The sequence below is a fragment of the Malania oleifera genome, chromosome 2 (assembly GCF_029873635.1).
Source record: "Malania oleifera isolate guangnan ecotype guangnan chromosome 2, ASM2987363v1, whole genome shotgun sequence".
NCBI classification, from domain to species: domain Eukaryota; kingdom Viridiplantae; phylum Streptophyta; class Magnoliopsida; order Santalales; family Ximeniaceae; genus Malania; species Malania oleifera.
Genome location: NC_080418.1, coordinates 69,793,642 through 69,817,214, shown reverse-complemented (window position 1 = coordinate 69,817,214; position 23,573 = coordinate 69,793,642). Strand labels below are relative to the sequence as shown.

The window sequence follows — 23,573 nt, the reverse complement described above, 5'->3', positions numbered from 1 at the left end:
TTTCATTGGATGTGTTTCCAAATTTCCTACCCATTTGAGCTTTACTCATCTATTCATAGTCATGTGCTAGGTTAAAGGCATGCTCAAGGGAGTCAATGTGATGGGGGAAACAACTCTTTCCTAAGTTGAGGTTTCAAGCCAATCTTAAAGCGAGAAATTTGTAGGCAAATGCTTTCTTCTACCCCACATCTAATAGAAAGTTCATCAAAGTTGCTCATATACTCGGTCACACTCATACTACCTTGTCTAAGGCTATAAAGCTGATCCATGCGATGTTTCTTATAAGAAATTAGGACATATTTTTCTATCAGCCTTTCTTTCATCAATTCCCAATGTTCTATGGGTCTATGACCTAGGCGACCTTTTTGGCTTTCGACATTTACCCAATGAAGCTTAGCTTGCCCAGTTAATCTCATCTTTACAAACCTCACTCGGTGTGGTTTATGCATCTTATACCAATCAAAGTATGAATCCATTTCTGCTAACCAATCTTGAAAAAAATTTAGATCCATTTGACCATCATATGTAGGGGCTTAAATTTTTACTCTCTTCATTACATCCGTTTCTGGATCATGATTCTCCTTACGATATGGTCTCCTTGGTTGGAATTCCTCTTCATCATAATCCTCTTTATTCCTATATGGAACATAAGGTTCATGACGCTAGAATCTTTTGGGAGCATTTGGTCTTAGTGGGGGATGAACGAGAAGTCGTTCTAGAGGTGGTATCCTTTCTCTTAGATGAATGTTTGTTTCCCTAGGGTAGTGGGAAGCAATTTCATTACCAACCTCACAAGGTTGTCCTGAATTTTCTGGAGGCGGGTCAGGAACTAAAACAACTTCCAGCCTCTCTATTCTGGCAATGGCATGAGTTAAGTCTTGAGTTAAGACTTGAACTTAGGCTTGAAGGTCATCTAAAAGGGTATCACGGTTTATATCAGCCTTACGACCATGATAAAGGTTCCTAGCTCGAGTTGCCATTAAAACATAACAACACAAAGGGCAAGACACTTACGACTAAGGAAGGGAATTTTTAGGGAGGCTAATTCGGCTAAGGGCAGTGGACTTTGAGGGTTTGCCTAACTAAACCTAGACTCTGATACCAAGATGATGTAGGATGGGATTGGGTGGCCTAGTCCTACTGATAACCCTCAAATCAACACATACATCAAGAATTATATCAACTCAAACGTAAACAATATAAAGTAGGCTATGTTTCACATGTTTACAGGCTTTTGAAAAGGTGTATAATTTGTTCGGAAATTCAATTTCAATTGTTTTTTCACAAAGGAATCAAGTTATATGTTGTAAAGATGCTATTTGAAATAGTTAAGAACATAAAGACTATGTTAGCATAGCAATATTCCCATTATTGACAAAAGTAAGTGTAAAACTATTGAGTTGTAAAGGTTCTGGGCAACTTCAGTCGCCTAAAGAATTTAAAAGCAGAATTTATTGGTGGCAGTAGCGGGTTCGGTTGACTAAGCCAAGGACCTCAGTCGGCTAAAGAATTTTTTAAACAGTATTCTTGGGAGGCAATAGCAGTTTAGCTGACTGAACCAACGACTTTAGTCGCTTGAACTCCTACGGGTTTTGAAGAAAATGCAAGAATTCAAAGGCTATTTTTAAGCTAGGACTATAGGGATTCAAATAAGAGTTTTCAACCAATTAAGGGTTAAGAAAAGAACAATATCATTGGATGACTTGGTTTGATGCACCACAAACTCATATCACATCGTAAATATCCTTGGAACAAGCTTTGAACACAATGAAGAAGGGAGTTGTTCTACGTATATAAAAGTGATGTGGATGAGAGAGAAAATATGGTGATGATGTTGTTGGGTAGACAGTGGTCTCTCACCACCTAATCTTTGGAAAAAGTGCGTAGCCTCTCACTACTCAATCACAATGATCAGACAAACTTTAACAAGCTTCAAAGGAAATTCCTTTCAATATATTCAATATTCATACTTAGCTTCTAATTTAGTTCTTACAATGGAATATATAAAGCTAGCATGGGATAAGACATTAACTAGATTAGCTAGCATGGGGGGACATAGCATGGGAAAACGCACATGGGAAAATACAAAAGTAGTTCTCACAACTTACTAATAAAATAAATCCTACACAACTTACTAACACTCTCACATGTAAGCAAGTTGTTAGCAATATTACACATTAAATACAAAACAAAAGAGTCAAAAGGAGGCCCAAGCCGTGTGGGGCCCAATGGAGTCGTATGAGGCCCATATGGCGACGTGGGGCTCACATGGGTCTTGAACTCAGATTTGCTACAACATATCAACTGAGGTCTTCTCGTACCGAAAGTCTTCAAGATAATTTGTGTGTACCTAACAGAAAAGTTACAAATTGAAGTAGATATCTAGAGGTCGTCCACGTGTCACCATGTCGACGAAGGAATGGGATAAGGGCTGTTGATCCCCATCACCTTGTTGGCCCACAACCTAATGTCATAAGCTTTTTAGGTAAATTGGTAATCTAACAACATGTTTGTAAATCAACAAAGGACAATCCAAGTTATGTTTTCTTTTTTTTTTGTTAGAAGAGAGAGAAATGATATAACTCATTTCTTAGCTCAAGTTCCAAAGCAAAGTAAGGAAGATTTCCATATTCTTCCCCCTTTAATCTTTGTCCTTCGTAAAAATACTCTCTTTTCCATTCTTGGGATGGATTATTTGGTGCATGAATGAAAATGCTATTATCTTTCTTTAAAAAGATAAAATAAAATAAACACTAACATAACTTTTTTTTTTCTAAGGAGACGACTAGCTAGAGCAAGGAATAAGTGTGCTGGCATCCTAGTGCAAGAAGAAGTCAAAACTTTTTTCTAATTTGTTTATTAAAGATGCATGTTTAAGTAACTACAAAACAAAAGAAGAAGGAATCTTGTTTCCTTGTTTCATTATTGTAAGTGTTTTTATTTTTTCAAATATAATAATGACTTTCTTTTGGCTAAAAGAGGAAAACAATATTGTCGTCTTAGGCCACGGGTGCCTTAATTATGTCCGAAATAGGTCATCTTTACGGAGGCAAGTGTGTAACATTTAGCATACTATTATTTTTTATGAGACCTCCATTTAATGCCAGTTAAAATCACTTTTAAAAAATTAAAAAATTATTAAAATAATAAATAATGAATTGGAAAAAAATGGTAAAAGTTATAAGCACTATTTAATTAATTATATTTAGAAATAAATGAAGAGGTTTTTAGATATTAACTTTTATAAAAGTAATATATAAACTTATTATAATCATATATAATTACATATCAACATGTAATTAATATATTAAATTCATAACAAAAAAATAATACATGATTGTTAAATTACTTTGATAATTTCTACTATTAATTAAAAAACTTCATAAACAATTTTCGATCATTTTCCTAATTCAATCATCCTTCTTAATATTTTTTTGAATTTACAAGTTATTTTTATATTAAAAATATTTATATATCATAAGTGTATAAGTAATTTGGCAATTTAATTTTTTTTTTTTTAAAGTTCAAAAAACCACCTTCCCAATTTTTGAAATCCTACCATCGTTCAAATTCAAAACTTATCACGACCCTTCATATGTTTTGTAATTAATATTTAAATATTTAAATAATTTAGTTAACATTTATGTCAATCAATGTTTTAAATAAATATTTAATATTTTTTAATTAATAAATTAATTTGAAGTGCACCCTTTGAAGCCACTACTGTTGCTCGTCACCAGTGTCATCACCTATCATCGCTACCATCTCCTTTAGTGCTTTTTGTGTAACGGTAGAGGATGCCGAGTTTGTTGTTAGTAGTTAACGCATGATCTCGGCGATACAATATGGGACAAACTTTATGTGTCTTGATTGCTAGTTTCCTTACAAGTTAATTAATTTGATCTTATCCCAACAAAAATGAGTGGAAGGAAAAAAATGAAGGGTAGTTTAGTAAATAGAGATTTTCTTCTAGATTTGAGGGTGGAGACTGAGAGACAGTGATAGGGGTATTTTGGCAATTAAATAGGGTAAATGAGGTCCTCTCAGTTTTACGTGCGGATCTTTGCTTCACGAGGCAATCATAGTCTTACGCGTGTATGGTTTTGAAATAGCCACGTCAACGAGAGTAGGGGAAGAGGGGACCGGTTGGATTTGCAAGTGAAAAAATTGAATTTCCAATATTACCCCCTCCCGCTTCTTATTGACCATTCACTGCTAGATATTTGCCTCCCTACATGATTTGGAGTCTTCTCTATTTGTTTTTTTTTTCTGGGCATAGGGCCAAATGGGAATTGACTTCTCCTTTCCTATGTGAAAGAAATTTAATCTGTCCAAAAATGGTTTTTGGTGCATTTCTAGGCACATAAATTCCTTCATTTATTGGAGGTAAATTTTAATTTTAAGACTATGTTTGGCTGTGAATAAGATGTTAGGGAGATTTTTTTTTTTTGGATTATATTTAGAAAGAGAGATAAAATTTCTTCCTTTAAAGGTAAATTCTAATTTTAATGTTCTATATTTGTCTATAATTAAGAACTATGCATTTATTATGTCATATTTAGAAAGAAAAAAAAGAGATAATTTTATTGCCACTAATGCAAAATTATCCAACAAGTCGAACAATTTTGAAATCTTGCTTACAAATTTAAGGCATTGGGTTTAATCCTCCTCTTTTGTTTTATGATTTGTCTTTATTATGAGAAGTTAAACTCTTAATTTACATAGTTAATGAACATTTTGTTTGTATAATTAGAGTACGTATAGAATTGCATGATGAAGTAAGACACATTTTTTTAGAAAAATATTCGACTACCCAACTCCTCCGTATATCACAGTTGGTTGCATAAAATAGTGCGGACGCTTGTACTATTTAGCATTTCTCATTCTTTTTTCTAGTAAATAAGTATGCAAAACATGTGATAATTTAACTATTTAGGTTTAGAAGACGATTTTGACACTAAAAAAACATTTAATATATTAACTCTACTATTTAGCTTCTATACTTCCCTTACGGTCTGTTTAAATTAAGGATTTTATATGGAGAAAGGAAAGGAGATAAAGAGTAAACTTATTTTCCTTTATATTTTTTTATCTCTATTAGATATTATTAAAAATAAAAGTTTGTTTTAATATGATTAAAAATTATGAAAAAATTAACTTTAGCGATGTGTAAAATCAAAATTTTGTTTATAAATTTGATGTGTTTTTCATTTTCTTTCTTATTTTTCTTGATAACCAAACATGAAAATGAGGATGACTTAATAATTTTTTTTCTTTTTCCTAATATTTTTTAAGTTCCAAATAGGACCTTAATGTCTTAAGAAAATTGAGTCATTTTTAACTGAGGCTGAATTTTAGTAATGTGTGTTCTAATCTTTTGAATTTTCAATGGCAAGTTGTTAATAAATACCTTAATATTTTGTAATCTCTCTCTCTCTCTCTCTCTCTCTCTCTCTCTCTCTCTCTCTCTCTCTCTCTCTCTCTCTCTCTCCCAAGATGGCTGTGTATATGTCAATGCGCGTGTATGTGTTTCAAATTTAGCCAGCGAGGTGGAAGGAAGAAAATGAATTGTGTTTTCCCTCTCCTATACTTATTTTTTTTAACATCATTTATTATTTATTATGTTTTATTGTGATTTTTATTTCGTTATTGTTATGTTTGTTTTTATCAATAAAAACTAACAAAAGAAAATAAATAAATTAAGAAATCAGTTTTTTTTTTTATAAAAGAAATAGAGCTTTTTGTACCTTATTAATATTATTTCTATGTTTATTATTATTATTATTATTATTATTATTATTATTAATTTATTCATTTACATTTATTTTCATTATTAAAATATGAGAAATATTTGTAACTTTTTAATTACTAAATTTTATTTTTATTTCTATCATTAGGCAAATTTTGTTATGTTAGCATATCTCCCTAATTAAATTGTTTGACCAATCTCCATGATTTGTGTAATTAGAGTATGATTTGTGTAATTAACATTAATGTCATTAATGACTTACCTTTGTGAGCTTGTCTCCTTAACTTATAAAAGGACGACCCTTGTACAGTTTTATATATACAAGAATACAGAAGTTATTTACAACTCTTTCTTTCTTCTCTTAGTTTTAACATGGTATCAGAGCCAAGTTTGGTTCTTGACCGCTAGTTGGTGTCTTTCTTTTGGTTTTGCCACTCTCTCGTTACTAGTATTCCAATACCATAATTCGATTTTGTTGCTCCAGAGTTTTTCCCTTGGTGCAAAAATCATTCTGATCCGACATCGCACGCCTCACGAGCTCAATCACCAGCGGCCAGACACCACCGCATCCGCCACCGCTCGCTGTCATCTCCAGCGACCTTCCAACAATTTTCTCGCCACTGTCCGCCGCCACTTCCAGTGGAGTTCCGGCAAAGTTGGTTTTCTTTGACTAGTTTTTCGTGCTCATTCCATCGATGCCCTCCTTTTGCTCTAAATCGGTTGGCATTATCATTTTTTTTTTTTTTTGTTATGACTTCTTTAAATGATGTTGCTCACCCTATAGAAATTGCTTTGAATGATTCCAACTACAATGTTTGGGCCCATCAAATGTCAATTTTTTTAATTGGTCGGAGATTATAACGTTTTTTCATTGGAACAAAACAAAAGCCCACAAAAACTGACAAGCAATCCATAGAGGAGTTTGATGAGGCTCTTGATGAATGGGAAAGTACTCATTGTAAGATTTTTTCCTGGTATATTAATACATCAGTTCCTTCCTATTGACTTTAGAGCAATCCTAATAGAGGGGTGAATTGGAGATTTAAAAATTCTTCTCCCCTAGGTCAATTATCCAGCAGCAATATTATACAACCTAGGGTCAATCTAAAGTAGATAATGAAATGAACTAATAAACGTAGCTGAAATTTAAATTTCGCAATTAAAATATTCCAGCATGCACAACAAAGCAAGTAAAGAGAGATAACACTAGATATGTTATCGAGGTTCGGCAACTGTGCCTATGTCCTCGCCTTGACTCACAAGCATAAGGATTCCACTACAGCTCATTTAACAAGTGGAGTGGTACCGTTTACAACACCTTACTAGGATGGTACACCTAACTTTTCTAACCGGGTCAAAGTCAATTTGGGACTTTTCACAAGGCAAGTCTCCCTCTTCAGGCCCACGCCTGGAATACAATCAATCAACTCAAATTTAGTGTACAATTTAAGCACTTCTACACAAGCATATATGTACCACAATACAGTACAAATAAATGTGCACTCATAGATGATATGGATTTAATGCTCAGGTGAGATCTTGAAAAAATTAGTTCAAGATAGTGTATTCAACAAATATCCAAGAGTACAAAAAAACCCTAATCAAGCATCAAATAGATAATTTATCAAATACAATCACACCAGATACTTTAGGGTTTAAGCTTACAATAGATTTATCAAATGGTGTATGCAAGCTTTCAATTCTTGCAATATGAATGCCAAGACTAGCAAGCTAAAATCAGGATCTTCTCAATCAAATATTTATCTATTAAATACTATGGGAAAGATCAAATAAGAAAGAACTCTCAAAATGGTTTTTCAAAATGTATGCGTATGAGAGAGTATTTTCCAAAGGAAGGATTTGTAAAAATGTATGCAATAACCACAATCACTTCCCTTCTATCTTGCAACTGATTTACAAGAGATGGGAACAAATAAAACCAACACTCAATCTCAAAAGATGTTTATAAGAGTGTATGAATGAGTGTTTTCACAAATATGAGCTTGGAATGAAAATAGTATAGCAAAAGAGTATGAAAAATTTGAGAGGAAAAATTATAATCACTTTTGCTAATCAAGTTGCTAATTAGGTCAAATGAAATGCTATATATATAGGAACCCTTAAAATTTTGACCGTTGGAGACTTATTTGGAATTTTATAAAATATTTAATGACTTTTTAACCCCATTTACTCCTTAATTACCACAGTTAAAAAGTATGCAACCTGAGAGTTTCGGTCGACCGAGCTATAGGTTCAGTTGCTCGAACACTCACATATAGAAAAGCTACTTTTGAAGTTCAGGTGCCTGGGGTTAAGTTCGGGCGGATGAGGTCAAGGCGATTTTCAAAATGTCCGAGGTTCGGTCGCTTGAACCTAAGTTCAGTCTGTTGAACCTCTTAGTTCGGCTGCCTGAGGTCAAAATGACAGTGGAGTTCGGGCGCCCGAGGATGTTGGAAAAAGTCAGGATTTAAGTTAAGTCGACCAAAGATACTTTGTTCAAATCGATTCGGTCACCCGAAAACAGGTCAACACTGTTGAGTTTTCCATGTTCGGTCGACCGAGGCATTTTCAACGTGCAAGTTCAATCGCCCGAAACCCTTACACTTTTAAGATTAGGTCCTATTTATTATTTAAAGTTCACCCCCGATTACATAGTTGATAGTGGGGATTATTTTAAGTGTTTTGTGTAAGGACCTAGGGTCTATCTAAGGTCTTTGTACTTAGTCTCAAAAATCTTGTGTCGGTCGACTGAAGGGTGATCCCTAAGGTCAATCTATGGTCTTGAGCATTTAGTCCTATCATGCATATGATGCAGTTATTATAGACCATATTATATTACAGACCAAGTAAAAAATGAATGAAAATACAATATCAAATAGGTTTTTGTTCTTTCGCTTCTTCAGATGCCATATATATGAAGCATGATCTTTGCCGTTCGTATGACCTCCTTGAGTTCCTACATACAAATATTTTCTGTCACCACGTCTCCTATGTTCTCTGTGTCGCCAGGAGTTAGGGATTACACCCGCGCCTGGGTTGTACCCCTCTGATATCCATCACGTGGCGCCTGAGCACTTCCTCGAGATGGCTACTGTAGGGGTACATTGCTCCTCGGTGTGCCGCACTCACGTTCCATATGCCTTGGTCTGCCACACCGGTAGCAAACACCTAAACCCATCATGCACTTCCCTATATTTTGTGTGCCACAAGTAGGGCAAGCAAAGGAAAATGTGGTACCCTGAGATGTACCACCACTAGTCTCTCGCCGCTAGCCTCCGCCACCAGCATATTTCTTCCAAGTGGCTTGCTTTTCACCCCTGGAAGGTGCGGGCCTCTTCTTCAGAATCTAAACCTCTGAATCCCCCTACAGACTCTCCTCTGCCACGGTGGCCTTATCCACTGGCATAGCAAGGTCCTAAATCTGTAGTATTACTGTCTGCTTCTGGATCTCCTTCCTCATACCCCTATCAAACTTCCAAGCTTTCCTCGCCTCATTCGATACCATAAATAGAGCAAAGCGAGACAACTCCATGAATTTGGCAGCATACTGCTGAACTTTCTACTGCCTTTGAGTCAGGACCATGAACTCCTCCATCTTTGCATTCCTGACAATGGCTGGAAAGTGCCACTCAAAGAACACCTCTCTGAAATGGCCCCATGTCATCGCCACCTGTACTGGCCTCTACTCCTCTAGCATCTTCACTGATTCTCACCATCTCTTCGCTTCACCTATCAACTTGAACGTCGCATAGAGCACCTTCTGCTCATCCGTGCAATGCAAAATAGCCAATATCTTCTCGATCTCTCGAATCTAATTCTCTGCTCGTATCGGGTCTGTACTCCCTGCAAAGGTAGGAGGCTTCAGTCTGGTAAACAGATCAATAGAGCCTCCCAGCTCAGTCGTGGGATGGTCCTGCCTCCTAGCATTCCGTGTAACCTCTGCCATAAACTGTTGGTCGAAGTCTCGAAACACTACTATAGAGTCACTACCAACCTCATGGGCAGCTCCCTCCCTACTACTGCCCCCAGCATTCGTAGTATTATCCCTGGACTCCATCCTGAAGAGACAATTGAGAAAATTGTTTAGAATCTTAGTACCTAACATATCTGCTACAACTACAATATTATAAGACTCATTTCAATGAATTAACATCCCTAATAACGACATACTCTGCTAACTTGATACTCTCATTCTAGCTCAAATTCTGCCTCTCCACTTGTAAACAAAATCGTTAATGGATTGCCATGATTTTATGAACCCGTCGACTGATCCAGAAAAAACACAGAAGTTCGCCAATGGATTTTTGTCTCCAAGCTTACGAAGGAAACTAGAAATTCCTATCATACCCATTCCTATCTTTGTCTTACTTTGACACCTATACTTTGGTAAGATCTCTTAATCTCGTCTAACCAAGTCTACAAGACCTAACAACCTAGTTAGCTCTGATACCAACTATAATGCCCCGACCCACTTGGTGGGCCTAGAGTGCTACTAAACATACATAACATATATCTCTTTGATACCATACATATACAACCCGCCCAAATAAGGGAAAACAAGTGTTTCATATTAATCTACATAAACATGCATGGAGGAAATACATACATTATCTAATACTTACCAGAGTCTCTAACTATTTCCCATATACATCCATACATAATTGAAAACATAATATGCTATATATACAATCCCCAAAAGAGATAGATACTGCACAAAATCTCACCAGCTCTGACAAGGACTGTAATAACCCGAGGAATTTTTCAGCACCTCGTCGACGAACACAGGGGTTTCGTCGACAAGGATTCTTAAGTGTCTCGTCGACGAAGGCACGTATCATTGATGAGAAGATACTGAGAGGGGGTTTTGGATGTCTGAAATTCGTCGAAGAGAAGAGAAGGTTTGTTGACGAACTTTCTTCAGGACTCGTCGACGAGGTGACGTGTCTCGTCGACAAATTCAACTCTATAAATAGTGAACACTCGGATTTTTAACAGAATTCCAGAGTAAATTACTCTCTCTCTCTCTCTCTCTCTCTCTCTAAAATGCACCCCTCCTTTTCTCTCTTCGATCCCAGCTTCGTTTCTTACTGGATCGATGATCTGAAGCCACCACGATGCTCCTGGAGAAGTTATCTGCAAGTCTGCTAGAGCAAATCGTCAGTGGAGGTGGTTTGAAATTCATTCAAAATTCAGACTAAGGTGTTTTATTTAGAATATGTTTTCCCTGTAGTTATAGGAAATGTTGTATGCAGGAAAATACTGATGTTTTGTTATGGGGGATGTCGTTTTCAGGGTGTTGAGTGGATAACCCTGTGGGTGTAGGGCCAGAGTTCAGTGAGGGCTTTTTCAGAAACTAGGTAATGGAAATATGCTATGCTAGGAGATTTGATTATATTAATAGAAATTTTAAAAATGTGCATGTATACCAGTTATTATGTAGTTTTTACAAAATAAGAGTTTTCAACACTTGTGTGGTCTGAGTAGATATTTCTTTGATATAAAACTTATATAACTTTTTACAACATATCATACTATAGAATATTTACTGATAAAGATTGATGTATATCACACTATATTTCAGAACAATTTATTATAAATGTTTGTTCAGAATCAGTACATTATAGTTTTTATACAAATCAGTTTATGCAGTATTTACAGTATGCCATGTTTTCCTAAATGCCATAACACTCAGAGTATACAGATAGATTATATAGATAAAGTATACATATAGATTATACAGACAGATTATATAGTATAGCATCAAGAAGCTACAGATTCAGATATACAATATTTACAGTACAGAGTTATAGTGTTATAATTATTTGGGAAACATGATAAAAATAGTAAAAGAGTATATATGTATATATATAGTATCAGATCCCTGTGAAAAAATTGTAGACAGATACAGATATAGATACAGAATACAGAGTACGGTACCGTTGCTAATAAAGATAGAGTGCAATCACATATTTTAGATAGTGTGTGGGCACCGTCAACTGTGCTTGGAGAGTATGCACCTCCCCAGTTCGCTAAGTTTAGGGGGCCAGTTTGACGAGGTAGTAGCCAGTCCGGCGCCTAGGAGAGTATACAGTTTGGCCGGGCTGAGGTAGTGTAGAGTATAGTGACTTATCTGGAGGGCCGACCAGATTAAGTCCCACCTAACCGCACAATCCTATCATGAGGGGTCAAATCATGACATACATATTTCCAGGGATAAAGCACAGTTATGTATATCTATATAATTTTACAGTATTTGATGAATATAGTATGATATTGGTAGTATGAAAAGTAGAAAAACATAGATGATACAGTTATGTTTTAAACTGCGAAAAATGTAAGATATGCTTTACATATTTATCATTTTATTATAGCTCAGATGTTATTTAAAGTATATATATAACTTAGTCGCCACACACTAGTAATAGCATATTTCCACTTACTGAGCGTCGACTCACCTTATTATTCTAACATTTTTCAGGTGAGCCAGTTAGGCGAGCATATCAGGCTCACGGATAGAGATTTCTTGGTTACCCTAGTAAAATTGTGTAGAATTTTGTATTTTTGAGATAGATTTTACTGGGGAGAGATGTATTTTATGACTATGTGATGGAAATACTGAGTTTTGATATTGTATGGTATATATGGCTGTGTGATTTATGTTTCCGCTGCATAGGTATGATATTGTAAACAGTAATACCCCAGCGCTCTTGAGGCCTGAGTTTCCATAGCAGGGATATTAGAGAAATTTATATATATATATATATATATATATATATATATATTTTAAAATGATATAATTTTGAAATCGTTACAAGGAATGTCTACTATCTAACTTTACCTGGCAACATGCTAGGCTCAATCCCTTGAAGGACCTAAAACAACATTTGTATACTAAGGTGAGACACCTCTCAATAAGATGGATTATATTATTATCAGTGTGTGGCTAGCATGAGATTTCTTCTTTACATATACTGCTAATATTTAAATACATTTAATTGACATTTTAAAATCTATACTGCTCTGTAAATATGAAAATACATACTGCTTGCTTAATATACCCCTTTCTATAGTAAATATGCCCATATATGTATAGAAGATACGACATGGTCTGTAGGACTAGCGTTGTCATGCCATCACATACACATGCGACATGCTTCCCCCTATGCGGGTTGTGTGGCCCAGAGGCTCGACCTAGCAAATAGCTGGCCGATTAATGTTAAGTCAAACATAAAGTAGTACGATGGTGCCTACTTAATTTGTACCCGAGGGCTGCCTGGTGGCTAAGTCATCCAGAATACGTCGTCGAATGGGGCCCCAGAATCTCTCCTTTTGGGGAGTACTTTACCTAGGCCACTAGTCACCTTTCCCATCCACACTCTATCTGAGACGTGTGGTTGCACCCCTATATACATGTAGCTATGGTACCGTGCTTTAACCATAAGAACACCATAATAGGGCTCTACTATTATATATGGAAATTTACATCATATAAAACTATAATCATCATTCATTTAATAAAACTGTAATATATCATAATCTGCACATACTTCTGTGAACTCATCTGCTAGATACTAATTGGGTAAAAATTGGTGTATCATATCTGTCATAACTGGCTCGATAAAATAACTCGGCCTTTCATAAACTCGGCATTTAGCTTTCACATCTCATCTCATCTCTTCGTATATAGCCATCATATCTCAAATCTCGGCTTATAGCCGTTACAGTTCAGTATTACACAAAATATGCTCATTTAATGTCAATTAAAAATATACTCATGCTACACAAGTTTTCATCTGATAACTCATACATAACTCATTTGCTTGAAAACATAAATACTATTGCTAAAACTGGGGTATGAATATCTCCAAGTTGTTATTTTACTAAATATAGATATATAGTTAAATACGCAAAAAATGGAGATAATCAACTCTACCGTCTTTGGTTGGTTTTTAAAATAGTCTATGGTTTGAAAAAACAACTTTCCAACCGGTGAAAACGTTCAGAAAGTCCAATACTATATTTTAAAAATATCATATTTAGATATAAACGGTTGGTTTTGAAAATAAAGTCGGTTAAACGAACCCTAAGCCCGAAAATCCTAGAAAACATTGTAACTATTTATCTAAAAACCGTTTTAACATTTCAATCTATTAGAACTCATAAACATAGTTGACATAATATAATCCCATCACCTATTTCCTGAAAAACACCTGAGATGCTCGAAAATTGAACCCTAGCTTTTCCCAAAATCAAGAATCCACTCCACTCAACTCTTAGATATTCACTCCCTGATCCCCATGGTAATTTTCGATCGTTAAAACAGGCAATGAATGGAGAAATATCGAAGAGAAAGAGAGTGTGGGTGCAGGTTCTAGAGAGAGAGAGAGATATTTTGATTTCTTAACCATGAAGCAATTGAAAATCTATTTATAGACCCATTGACTTGGTCAAATTCGTCGAAAAAATGATGCCTTCATCGACGAACCGCATAAGGTCATTCATCAACAAAAGAAGGGTCTCGTCGACGAACCCTAAGCCTGATATTTTTTGCTCGTTCTGGATCTCTTCGTCAACGAAGCTTTGAATTTCAGCGACAAACCTCAGAAGGGCCTTCATCGATGAGAACATGAACTTCGTTGACGAATCCTGTTGAAATCCCCTTTTCCATTTCTTATTTAATTTCCTTATTTTACCGGTTCGGGTCTTTACAACAAACCTAAACCGTCTGATGATCATGCCATCGCATCCACTCCGCCTGAGTCCTCTGATTTGGATGTCCGCTGTATTAGTAGGACAAGGGCACCTCCTACCTATCTTAGTGACTACCACTGTTTTTCTACTCTTGACTCTCTTCACGAGTGTCGTAATTATTGTGAAGTTTGTTCTATTTTTGTTTGGTAGTAAGTAATGTCTGAAGAACTTGACGCACTTCGCAAAACGCATACTTATGACCTATTTGACCTGCCTCCTAGAAAGACTGTAGTTGGGAACAAATGGGTGTATAAAAGCAAAATGAACTCCAACGGTTCTGAAGTAAGACATAAAGCTTGTTTAGTGGCAAAGGGCTTTACTCAGGAGTATGACATTGATTATGAGGAGACATTTGCCCCTATTGCTTGATTACCTCCGTTCGCTCCCTTTTGGCTGTTGCCTCTGCCCAACGATGACCTTTATTTCATATAGTTGTCAAGAATGCCTTCTTACATGGTGATTTGGCTAAGGAGGTATAAATGCAACCCCCTCCAGGCTATCCTCATCCTCCTGGTAAGGTCTATCATCTCCGACGTGCATTATATGGGCTTAAGCAAGCTCCCTGTGCTTGGTTTGCCAAGTTCAGCTCCACTGTTGCACAACTTGAGTTTGCTTCTAGCACCTATGATTCAACTCTTTTTACTCATGACATTGATACTGGAATCACTATTCTACTACTTTATGTTGATGATATGATCATTACTAGTGATGATACTTTTGGTATTCATGAGCTCAAACAGTTTCTGTGTCAGCAGTTTGAGATGAAAGACCTCGGTTCTCTTAGCTACTTCTTCGACTTAGAGGTGTCCCCTACTTTTGATGGCTTCTCTTTGACCCAAGCCAAGTATGCTTCTGATCTTCTCACACGTGTTGGTCTCATATATTGTAAGATAGCTGATAGTCTGCCGGAGCTCAACATCAAACTCCGTCCTACTGATGGGGAGCTCCTTCCCGATGCCACTCATTACCGACAGCTTGTTGGAAGCTTGATTTATCTCACTGTCGCTAGACCAGACATTGCCTATGCAGTGCACCTTGTTAGCCAGTTTAGGTCGGCTCCTCGTTCCGTTTACTATGCAGTTGTTCTTTGCATCTTGGGCAGGGGACCCTACTATTCGCTGGTCTACCACTGGTTTCCTTTTTCTACTTGGTGACTCTCTTATCTCTTGGCAGAGTAAAAAGTAGACTGTTGTTGCCAATAAAACAAATTGAAAACTTTATTTTTAGGGATTCTATGATGGATTATCTCACATTTGAGTGATTATGTATCTATATATTCACTAGCCCTGCATGTTTATATAAATTTAAAATCACTAAAAAAATCACAAAATAAAAAATAAAATTGTTTTTTTTTATACATAAAATATTATTTCTTGAAATAGTTTCAATTTATTTGCCTTGAATCATTCAATTTGATTTATGATTTAGGTTTTTCTTTCATGGTAGCTTATTGAAATTTCCAATTATAAAAAAAAAAAAAAAAAAAAGGTGGTTTGAATGGGTATTTAATACTCACTCGTCTTGCTTAGGATAGCATTTGAACTATGAACTTAGTTTCCTTGTTTCATTTTGTTAACAAATAATCTAATGATGGATTCTCCAAAGAAGCGCACTAGTGCTTAGGCACCGCTGGGCACATTGATCCTCACCGCCCAACCAGATTACTAGGTGTGTATGAGAGGAGAGGTAAAATCTGAAGTTTAATCGTTTTTCTTGCCTACAATAACATTTTGATCTTAATTTTTCTCTATCAATTATTTATAATTTAATCAATGTGACAATGCATTCCCCAAATTAGCATACCAGTGCTCTACTAGGTTTTTTTTTAAGGTGAGATGGTGATCGCTATTTAACCAGACTTTTGCGAGCAAATCGAATAATAAAAGGAAAGGTAAGATTAAATAGCAATAATAGCTAACCCGATAAATGATTATCCATGATTCAGTAGAGTTATTTTTGAGTGGAAGAGATGGGGGCACTAGTATATTTCTGGTGTTTAAACATAGCCCTAGATTTGACATGTTTAACGTAAATCAAATCCTATTAATTTATGATGTAACGTAGTTAATTAGATGACTTAACAACACATATTTTAAATCAAATCCTATTTCTATCACTCTCTCACCACCTGTTGAGGCATCCAGTCCCTTGGGCCTGTACATGTTGACATCTACTATCAACCATAGTTTGTCTTGGTTCTCACCTCACAGTGAAAAGAAGTGTAAGTAGTGCATTTGCATATGTGTAGTGTTGGAAAGCTCTTCTTGACAAGAACTTTGGGGAATGGCTATTATTGATGTTCCTTTCTTGAATTAGGGGAACTCCTTCGTTTCACACTGCTTTAGAGTGACTGCAACTTTTGTTCAACGGTTCCTCTAGACTATGCCAACTAATATTGTAAAAAACTAGTAAATCAGCAGTGCAAAACTTTAAGATTAGTTATGACCTTTAAAAATTATCCCATAAAATAAAAGTAGTTGGATCCAAGAATTAGGAAAACAAGGAATGCAGTTCCTTGTTCCATAATTGTGTGTAAGCTTGTTCTCGTACACTTAAGTGTGTGCTCCTTGAGTTTCCTTTTTGGGTAGGAGGTTTGACTCGGGACAGACTGTTCCTCTTATCCGGGCATTGATTTGCTTGCAAGAGATGACTCCTCCACATAAGATTTGAAACTTACAAATTACAAAATATTATATTAATTATTGGACCCACAAAAGTGATGTAAGACTCATATTATTGGGACTCATACTACCTTTACCTCTCACTTACATCACTTCAAATATTAACATGACTTCTTACAATTGGCATATCCAAATCCTATGTAAGAGACCGTTTCTCATAAGTCTTTCTCTTTGTTGGCAATTGATTTATTAAAGCTCTTGTTGATCTTTTAGCCATCAAAATGGTTGTAATTATTTTGTGGAGGAATAGTGATTATATCTAGTTGGTATTTTCTCAATTTTAAATTGATTCATAGATCATATTTGGAACTTGAAAAATATTGAATAAATGAAGGGGAAAAAAAAAAAAAACTTCATTTTTCATGTTTAGCTGTTAAAAAAAGTGAGAAAGAAATTAAAAAATAAACCAAATCAAAGAATAAAATTTTGATTTCACACATCATTAAAATTGAAATAATTATTTTAATTTAAATAATATAACACAAAATAAATTTCTTTTTTTTTTTTATAAATAAAATCCTTAATCCCAATGAACCAATATAGTTTTGACCAACCACAATTTACTCATGTATTCTTTATTTTCTCTATTCAACTTGTTATGTGTTAAAGGTGCGACTGCTCTAAAGTGCTTTTGGAAACGACCAAGGAAACTCAGACTGTCCGTGTAAGCTCGTCACTGTCCGCAGCTTTAGTTTCCTTTTCAGACGGTGCAGTGCAGAGCAGTGCGGTAGGAACCCAAGCAGGGCGGAGAGTTTTCTTGGAACCCCAAAAGGTTAAATGGCCACACAAACCACTCTGCACAAATGAGATACTGCCTTGCCTTACCTTGCCAGTATTCATGCTTCCACATTTCATTCCTACAATGCCCCAACCAGATTGAGCTAATTTTTGAGCTGAACAACTTTGAGCCGACATGGAGAACATTAAATCCTAAAGTGTTTGGATGGAAAAATTGTACATTTTTGGAAAAATGATTGAAAGAAAAATTATAATAAATTAATAATGAAAAAACATATATATACTTATTATAAGTTGAGGCGAAGTCTGATTATTGTTCTTAAAGTCGATTTTGTATCTATAGAAAAATAATATCAGTGTAAATAGTCATATAGAGCACGATCTCCAAGTTTTGCCCGTAAGCTTAGTTTGTGTGCATTACACGTGTTAAATGGGTTGGTATGAGTCATCGTAGCATCATTATTTATGACCCATATATATAAATATATGACCCATTTATGACCCATTTGGAGGAGAGGTTCACGACTCAAGGAGTTACAATCTGAACAGTGGAGATGGGATTTGGAGGTCAAGAATTGGGGTTTTTGCCCATGAACAGTAACCGCGAATTTGGTATATTCTCTCTAATTCTCTTTGTATTTGCCAAGATTGTAGATATCTTGATGAGAGATTTTTGTATCCTCTAATTACAATTAAAGAAGACTTTGTGTACCCATTATTTGATTGATAGTGGAGATTTTAACTGGATTAGGTCCCGTGATTTTTCTTCCTCACATTGGAGAAGTTTTCCACGTAAAAAACTACTTGTGTTCTTGTGGCTTGGTGTAATTGATTATTTTTCTTATTATTTCCAGCACAAATAAAAGTAGAGATACACTATATTTGCTTGCATATTGGGAGAAGAATTATTCCGCTGTGGTTGTTTAGTGATATCTCTCCCAACAAAGTGGTATTAGAGCCCGGTTTCCAGATTGTCAGGTTGGTAGTTTGAGTTATGGAAGCAAATATTAGTAGAATGATTAATCTCAATGGTTTAAATTATCACATATGGAAAGGAAAAATTGAGGATCTTCTTTATGTAAAAGATTATTACCTACCGGTATTTAGTGCTGAAAAACCAGAAAAAAAGTCTGATGTGGAATGGACTTTGTTACATCGACAGGTGTGTGGGTATATCAGGCAATGGGTAGATGATAATGTTTTGAACCATATTAGTGGAGAAACAAATGCATGTTCTCTATGGAATAAGCTTGAACAGTTATATGCTAGAAAGACTGGAAATAATAAGTTGTTTCTGAGTAAACAAATGATGGCTTTGAGGTACCAAGATGGGACTCCTTTATCTGATCACCTGAATACATTCCAAGGAATTATTAATCAGTTGGCTGGAATGGGTATTAAGTTTGATGATGAGATACAAGGGTTGTGGTTGCTTGGTTCATTACCGGACTCGTGGGAGACGCACAGAACTTCATTGTCTAACTTCGCTCTAGAAGGTGTAATCACAATGGATATGGCCAAGAGCTGTTTGCTAAATGAAGAGACGAGAAGAAAAACACAAGGGTCCTCTTCACAGTCAGAGATCTTGGTTACAGAAAAGAGGGGGAGAAGTAAGAGCAAAGGTTCGAAGAACAGAGATAACAGCAGAAGCAAGTCCAACAAGTTTGCAAATGTTGAGTGTCATCATTGCGGGAAAAAGGGACACATCAAGAAATATCACAGGCAATTAAAGAGAAAAAACAAGAATGAGAAAGGGAAGGGAATGAAGAATGGAGATGACAAAGATGGTAATGATAGAGTTGCTACTACCACTCCTGCAGAATTCCTCATTGTTTATGATGATGAGATGATAAATGTTGCACATCATGAGACCAGTTGGGTGATTGACAGTGGTGCCTCCATTCATGCTACATCTCGGAAGGATTTCTTTACATCCTATAGATTTGGTGACTTTGGAACAGTAAAGATGGGAAACGATGGCTTGGTTAAAGTCATTGGAATTGGGGATGTGTATCTGAAGACAAAATAATGGCACGATTTTAGTTCTTAGAGATATGAAGCATATTCCTGACATTCGTTTGAATTTGATTTCTGCGGGTAAACTTGATGACGAAGGGTACTGCAGCACTTTCAGTGATGGCCAGTGGAAGCTCACCAAGGGTACTATGGTTGTGGCTCGAGGCATGAAGCACTATGCATTGTACATTCTGCAAGCAAAGATCTCCAACGACATTATTAATGCGATGGAGGATAATGGTATAACAGAGTTGTGGCACAAAAGACTGGCTCAGATGAGTGAGAAAGGATTAGCTCTACTGGGGAAGAAAAGTCTACTATGTGGACAGAAAAGTACATTTCTGAAAAGGTGTACTCATTGTTTGTCAGGGAAGCAAAGCAGAGTTTCCTTCAAGAATTCCCCTCATTTGAGAAAGTCAGAGATATTGGATTTAGTACATTCGGATGTGTGTGGCCCTATGAAGATGAGAACACTTGGTGGCTCCAGATACTTTGTGACCTTCATAGATGATCATTCAAGGAAGTTGGGGGTATATATCTTGAAGTCAAAAGACCAAGTGTTGGCTGAGTTCAAGAAATTTCAAGCCCTAGTTGAGAGACAGACTGGGAAGAAACTGAGGTGCATCCAGACTGACAACGGTGGAGAGTATTCTGGTCCATTTGATGAGTATTGCAGACAACAAGGTATTCGGCATCAAAAGACTCCTCCAAAAACTCCTCAATTGAATGGCATAGTAGAAAGGACGAACAGAACACTGCTTGAGAGAGTGAGATGTTTGCTTTCACAAGCCCGGTTGCCAAAATCCTTTTGGGGGGAGGCATTGAGCACTGTAGTTTATGTGTTGAATCTTACACCCCGTGTTCCTCTACAATTTGATGTGCCAAACCGAGTTGGGACAGGTAATGATGTTTCCTATAATCATTTGCGTGTTTTTGGGTGCAAAGCATTTGTGCATATTCCAAAAGTTGAAAGGTCCAAACTTGATGAGAAAATGCGACAGTGTATATTCCTTGGCTACGGTCAAGATGAATTTGGATACAAGCTTTATGATCCAGTTGAGAAGAAAATTGTGAGAAGAAGAGATGTCGTGTTTGTAGAAGATCAGATGATTCAGGATATTGAGAAGGCAGAGAAACCTATGTCTCAGCAGGGTGACAGTTTAACTGATGTGGATCCATTTCCTTTGAAGAATTTTTCTTCTCAAGTTAAGGATGATGTTCAAGATGACCACCAGGGTAGAGGTGATGTGGATGTTCCCTTACAGGTTTAGGGAGGTGTTGAGACTGATGAGCAATTGATAGTGCCAGAGACTCCACCAGAGATTCCATCCAGGAGGTCAGTCAGAGACCGACATCCTTCCACTCGGAATTCAACAGAACAATATGTGTTATTGATTGACGGGGGAGAGCCCCAGTGTTTTGCCGAAGCCATGGAAGATGAACACAAGACAGAGTGGGTTGAGGCCATGCAAGATGAGATACAGTCATTGTATGATAACCAAACCTTTGAGTTAGTGAAGTTTCCTAAAGGAAAAAGAGCTCTGGAGAACAAGTAGATTTACAAGAAGAAGCCAAATGAGTTCTCTTTGCGACCACGGTACAAAGCTAGATTGGTTGTCAAAGGGTTCGGTCAGAGAAAAGGTATTGATTTTGATGAGATCTTCTCTCCAATGGTAAAGATGTCATCGATCCGTACAGTACTCGGCTTAGCAGCTAGTCTTGACTTGGAAGTTGAGCAGATGGATGTGAAAACCGCCTTTCGTCATGGTGATTTGGTGGAAGAGACTTATATGAAGCAGTCAGAGGGTTTCAGAGTGAAAGGGAAAGAGGATTATGTGTGCAAACTAAAGAAAAGTCTATATGGTTTGAAACAAGCACCGAGACAGTGGTATAAGAAGTTTGAGTCTATTATGGGGGAGCAAGGCTACAAGAAGACAACTTCAGATCACTATGTATTTGTTCAGAAATTCTCTGATGATGATTTTATTTTCTTACTGCTTTATGTGGATGACTTGCTAATTGTTGGCAGGAATGCTTCAAGGATTGGCTAGTTGAAGAAGCAATTGAGTAAGTCATTTGCTATAAAGGACTTGGGGCCAGCAAAGAAAATTCTTGGCATAAGAATTAGTCGTGACAGGAGTGCCAAGAAATTATATTTGTCACAGGAGGAGTACATTGAGAAAGTGCTTCAGAGGTTCAATATGGAAAAAGCTAAAGTGGTTAGCTCTCCTCTTGCTACCCACTTCAAACTAAGTACAAAGGAATGTCCTTCTAAAGATAAGGAAAAGGAAGACATGGAAAGAGTTCCTTATGCCTCAGTAGTAGGAAGTTTGATGTATGCAATGATTTGCACAAGACCAAATATAGCCTATGCAGTTGGTGTAGTTAGCCGATTCTTGTCAAATCTGGGAAGAGAGCATTGGAATGCAGTGAAGTGGATCATGAGGTATCTTCGAGGCACTTCCAATTTGAGACTTGGTTTGAGAAATAGACAACCATTGTTAGTTGGCTACACAGATGCAGATATGGCTGGGGATGTGGACACTCGTAAGTCTACTTCGGGCTATTTGATAACTTTTGCAAGTGGGGCTATAGCTTGGCAATCGAGACTTCAAAAGTGCATTGCTCTTTCTACGACAGAGACAGAGTTCATTGCAGCAACGGAAGCGACTAAAGAGTTGTTATGGGCAAAAAAGTTCTTGAGAGAACTTGGTTTTGAGTAGTAGAGGTATGTGTTGTTTTGTGATAGTCAGAGTGCTATTCATCTTGTTAAGAATTCCAGTTTCCATGCAAGATCGAAGCACATTGATATACTATACCATTGGATCAAAGATGCGTCGAACGATAAGTTATTGGAACTTGAAAAAGTTCACACTGATGATAATGGTTCTGATATGTTGACAAAGACACTACCAAGGGAGAAGCTTGAAGTTTGTTGTTCGATCGCCGAGATGGCGATTCCCTCCACATAGTCGGAAAGGGGGAGATTTGTTGGGTTATTTCCTTCCATGTGGAGGAAAGCCCAAGTAGGCTTTATTAAAATACCAAAGCCCAGCCCTTTTAGTATGGAAAACCTAAAGGAAGTTGTAAAAAGAGAGAGGAGAAGAAAGGAGCCGTCACTTCTCAAAAGAAAGAGAGAAAAACGTGGTTTTTTCTCATGCTGCTCAGATTTCATCAAGACTCCGATCCCGCTTCGTCTGTGATCCGATCGAGCTGAAATTTGGAGGAGAGGTTCATGACTCAAGGAGCTACAATCTGAGCAGTGGAGATCAGATTTGGAGCTCGGGAATTGGGGTTTTTTCCCATGAACAGTAATTGCGAATTTGGTATATTCTTTCTAATTCTCTTTGTATTTGCCAAGATTGTAGATATCTTGATGAGAGATTTTTGTATCCTCTAATTACGATTAAAGAAGACTTTGTGTACCCATTATTTGATTGATAGTGGAGATTTTAACTGGATTAGGTCCCATGATTTTTCTTCCTCACACCGGGGAAGTTTTTCACGTAAAAAACTGCTTGTGTTCTTGTGGCTTGGTGTGATTGATTATTTCTCTTATTATTTCCAGCACGTATAAAAGTAGAGATACACTATATTTGCTTGCATATAGGGAGAAGAATTATTCCGCTGTGGTTGTT

At 36.5% G+C, this 23,573-nt stretch overlaps 1 protein-coding gene across 1 annotated transcript; it reads left to right on the top strand.

Annotated features, from left to right (window-relative positions):
- Positions 1-14,941: 14,941 nt before the first annotated feature.
- LOC131148238 (uncharacterized mitochondrial protein AtMg00810-like) lies at positions 14,942-18,061 on the top strand. The gene is made up of 4 exons (XM_058097964.1): positions 14,942-14,973; positions 15,087-15,477; positions 16,817-16,869; positions 17,791-18,061. Exons 1-4 carry the CDS (start codon positions 14,942-14,944, stop codon positions 18,059-18,061), a joined length of 747 nt encoding a protein of 248 aa, XP_057953947.1.
- Positions 18,062-23,573: the final 5,512 nt, after the last annotated feature.